The following is a 4,963-nucleotide window of genomic DNA, read 5'->3' on the forward strand; positions in this document are numbered from 1 at the left end:
ATAATAGTTGTGTTGTGCGACACCAGATGGCACTCACGTCGCCGGTAAGCTGAGCAGTGGGAACGTTCCTCCGGAGCAGCTCTCTCCGCAGCTTCAACTCGTTCGCCGACACCTCGTCATACGCCACTGCAAAACACAATATATATATTATAGTCACGTGTCGTCGCAACTCTATCTATCTATGTATCTATGTCTCTATGTATCTATCTATCTATCTATGGATCTATCTATCTATCTATCTATCTATCTACCTACCTATCTATCTATCTATCTATCTATCTATCTATCTATCTATCTATGGATCTACCTATCTATGTATCTATCATGTTACGATCTATACGTACGTTTCAGCTGCCTCGCTCGTCGCTCGCTCGCGTCCACGTGGCGCTGCTGCTTGCCGACGGCCGCCATCAGTTCATCGCGTTGCCGTGACAACGACGCCATCTCAGCCCGCTTCCTCGTATCTGAAACATGCGTGACAATCCATGCTTGTTTACCGTCAACTCATCACGATGGCCGAGTTCCGTTTTTCGATCAATTTTCGTCGCTAAAAGGTCGACCTGTTGATGAATTTTTCCAGCGATGACCTAATGCGACCCAACACGCACTCCCATCATTATTTCTATCTGTAGATACATTTTTCAAGGAGCGTTCCTGTTTTCCGGCTAATTTCTATGGACTGTACCATAGGTTATACAGTAGAAATCCACACACACGTGTAACTACCATTGTAGAACAGGAACGGGATGTCGAGTGGACATAATTATGTGGACCATAAGGTTATATGGTAGAAATCCAAATGTTCAAAATCAGGAGTGGCTGAGTTTTCAGACTCATTTCCAAAACTGCAGTGGCGCAGTATATGCGTGGGATGACAACATCAGCAGCAACAGCAGCAACAACATCAACAGCAGCTGCTATGAGCTTCCATTGCACGTGTCATTTCCACGACTGCATTATGTGTGCGGGTGATGCAGCTAGGTACGGCAGCAGCGGTTACCCTCTCATCCCACACACACGTGTAATTACCATTGTAGAACAGGAACGGGATGTCGAGGGGACGGAATTGGGCGGCGTACAAACACCGCGCCGTGAAACGCAGGGCGTACTTCCCGTCGCGACCCTGAGAATTCTCCGCGATCTGCAGATCCTGCAAAAGCGAGGCGATAACGAGTTAAAATTAATAAATAATAATTAATAATAATAATAAATAAAAAATTAATAAAATTGATAGCAATTGAGCTCTTAATGAATGTGTTGAGCTCTTAATGTTAAAAATAAATAATAATGCTTAATGATACCATTAAATGAAAAAAATACAATAATTGATAATTAATAATTCTAACAATTATTGAGGTCTTCATACACTGACTCGACTATGTTGCAAGGTTTTCGTGCTCGGTTGGCCATTCGTGCCTATCTTCTTCAGCCGTTGAAATCCAAGCAACGACTTTTACGCGTAGTCAAGAAAATATGGACCCTTTGTATAGTATTAATATTTATATTAAATAATTATGGACATGTTGTTATACATAAATGATTGTATGACCCTCCATCAACTGACTCAAGTAGATGAATCGTTGAATGCAGACTAGAATCCCGTCATATTGACAGCTACAGTGAGCATGCGTACATCAAGGTGGGGCGCGGCCAGAGACAAGAGGCACTTCCAGCGACGACACATCTCCGAAGAATTGCGGCAACTCAGTGGCGCCCTCATCGCTGACTAGCGCCACCTGGACGAAGCCGGACACGCTGTCGCCGGCCGCGTTTCCATGACGATCCTATAAGATAAGATGCGACCTGAATGAATCGTTTCTGAACAAATCACTGTTGCAAACTCGATGAACACCAACCTTCCAACGACCTTCGAAGCTCATTGCAGTATACTCGTTTGTTTGCTCGTATCTTTGATATTAATTTGTTTAATTAATTTTCCACTGTAATCATATCAATCTCGTAATTATTTTTTAATCTCGTGTTATGTCGCATCATATGTGACATCCGCCGCAGGCAAAACCAGATTAAGTAGGAAGTTCTATAAATTGAGTTATTGGCATATCTGAATAGATTATTAAATTACCTTTAAAGTATTATATAATATTTGGCTATATAGTAGAAGAATTGACGCATGATCTACAGCAATTGAAGATCAGCGGAAACGACTTATTCCGGAATATGCAGCTATTTTGGAAGATAGACAGTTCTGGGTAACTGGGACCCAGTCGGGGATGAGCGTCAGGGGCCTTCAAAAAAAAAATTTTTATTTTTATTTTTTTTAAATTAAACAATGACACATAATAATCTATAGTATATCTGAATCCTAAATACGGAGTAATATGCACTTAGGAAGTTATTTTTGTAAAAATCTCATTTTTGTCCAGGTAGGCCATTTTCAGCATTGACATGTGTGCGTGCTCATTACTCAAAACAATGACTTGCGACTTAGTCCGTATTATGCTGGAGCGGGTCACATATGTTACTTTATATCTCGTGTATACCTTTAGATATGCAAGTACATGTATATTATTTTTTATCTCCTGTGCCTTAGTAGGTAGCAGTACCCTGAAGCCGGATTCTTACCCTGAGTGTCAGCTCTCCCTTGGTGAGGATCATGCGGGCAGAGGGCGCTGCTCTGTTGGACACCGTCGGCATGCCAACGGGAGTAAGAAGGTCGAGGCAGACGGGTGCCGCGGCTCCAACCTCGATTGTGATCTGTCAATCATCGATAATCAATAACCAATAAATCGATTAATTATCGCTGGTCTGTGAGTCAAACAGACCTGTATCGATATTTATCAAAAAGCGTAAAGTGAATTCTTTAATCTATATGTCGTTGCTATTACGAGAAGTGAGAGAGAGAGAGCACGCGTGGATGCCTTATAACAAATGTGTGTTCAGAGAAGGTATAGTCAATATACCACTTCTTAATATGATATTGAATGCTGTCAACAGTACCATAATAGAACATTTCAGATAACTTATAAATAAATAATATAAATAACATAATATAAATATAATATAATATAATATAAATAATATAATATTAAAATAATAGATAATTTTCTATTATGGTACTCTTGATTCTATTTGCGAGATCAATTCCCTACGTTGACAAAGTGGGAAAAAATTGCAGACTAAATCCTACGAATAAATAAATAAGCCACGAAGCTGAAACACTGAAACACGCAACAAACTCTTGTAAAGTTGTTTCGTGACCGGCTGTCAGAAACATTATCTAAAATGCCATAACTTCTGTATGTCGTAAAAAAACATTTTTTTCCAAATTACTTTACGGTTTACTTTTTAAAAGTGATGACATCTTAGTAATAATGTCGCAATTAATAGGATGTTTCTGACAACCGGCTGCTGGTGATCGGTGCGTTGGCATGGCAACCTACCACAGTGCTGTAGAGAGTCCGGTTCTCCGATGAGAAAACAAACGCGATGTTATACGTCCCGGCTGTCTCCGGAGCTCTCCTATTCCTGCGAGGCACAAATGCATAGTTAATGCTACATACACACATGAATACACACGCACAAACACGCACGCACCCACACACACTAGCGCACACAGCGCACATGCACAGACGCGCATGCACACACACGCACACGCACACGCACACGCACACGCACACATACTCACATTACCCTCATACGCATGCATACACACACGCGCGCACACTTGCAAACATACACGCACACACACACACACACACCTGTAAGTTATTAATAAACCCAGCACGCACTCATTAAATTAAAAGGTCACAGAGTTGGGGGACATGACACACACACACAGCTACGCGATCGTATACCGTGTCATCATACCTGAAGTGAAAGCATCCAACCTTGTCCAGCTTTTTCCGCGCGTCGGGAAACGACTGCACCGCCTGCGTGCGAGAAACAAACATGTGAACAGTGCTCCGAGTGGGCTTCGTTACTGCATGCCAGCGAACTGCCTACTTGTGCCTGCATCCGCAGTGCTGTCATGTCATATATACAGAGACTCCCCGACTTAGAAACATGTTCAGTTCCGAGCGGTCGTTCGTAAGTCGAACATATGTCGTATTGTACAGTAGCGTAGCATATGTACGTGTGAACATCGAGTAACCTAGAAGTGTACATAGTGTAAACATATACGTGAACACAGGAGTTGGCGAAAGTCAAAATCAGGGGGCGATTATGTATTTTTATTCACCAATATTGACACAATATTCTACACTAATGGACTTTAGGGCAAATTGTTCGTATCATCAAAAGTTCGTAACTCGAATGTTCGGAAGTCGGGGAGTCTCTGTACATATGTTTAGAATGTAACAGTAGTGGGCATCAGATATGTATTCCTATTACTATACGTATATTGTCCAAATATTGTGTAAATATTTACTAAATGTATTGTTTACAGTATGCTATGAGTATAGAGCCCATGTGACCACAGTGCATAGTCGGAGGTAAAGACATGATAACTGCCCTCTATTGGTACAACTCCAAACTAATAAGAAGTTAGCAAGCGCCCTCTACCGACTAATCAGTGAACAATTACAGGAACAATGCCGATGCCACGAGCGGCCTCTAAAAGGACAATAGCAACCAATAACGAGACAGGCAACGCCCTCTGCAGGCGCAACTGGAAATGATCGCAGCACAGAAGGCGCCCTCTAGAGGTGCAACAATGGCAAACAATGACGGCGCGGCAGGCGCGCTCTAGCGTACCCGTAGCGGAGGTTTCATGTTGACGTGACTGCCCTCGACCTTCCAGATCTTCATGCAAAGCTGCTGCGGCTTGACACAGTCCAGCAGCAGCCCGTCCTCACTGTCAAGTCTGCCGGAAAACAACAAGACGTGAAGAGGCAGAGGAGGAAGTAGGTCGGAGGTTGGAGAGGAGAAGGAGAGTACCCGTAGGAGGCAGAGGTGGTGAGGAGGAGGAGGGAGGAGGAGGAGGCAGGAGGGGAGGGAGTAGCGA

At 42.9% G+C, this 4,963-nt stretch overlaps 1 protein-coding gene across 1 annotated transcript in view; it reads right to left on the minus strand.

Moving 5' to 3' along the window:
* LOC106816966 (structural maintenance of chromosomes flexible hinge domain-containing protein 1-like) overlaps positions 1–2,672 on the minus strand; it is a gene marked incomplete at its 3' end in the record, with an annotated part of 7,370 nt that extends 4,698 nt beyond the window's left edge. The window contains 5 exon segments of the mRNA XM_014821612.1: positions 38–126; positions 345–464; positions 1,030–1,150; positions 1,634–1,784; positions 2,584–2,672. Of these exon segments, the coding sequence (XP_014677098.1) occupies positions 38–126; positions 345–464; positions 1,030–1,150; positions 1,634–1,720 (417 nt within the window).
* Between the last annotated feature and the right edge of the window lie 2,291 nt (positions 2,673–4,963).

The sequence above is a fragment of the Priapulus caudatus genome, unplaced genomic scaffold, assembly GCF_000485595.1.
Source record: "Priapulus caudatus unplaced genomic scaffold, Priapulus_caudatus-5.0.1 Scaffold1548, whole genome shotgun sequence".
Taxonomy (NCBI): domain Eukaryota; kingdom Metazoa; phylum Priapulida; class Priapulimorpha; order Priapulimorphida; family Priapulidae; genus Priapulus; species Priapulus caudatus.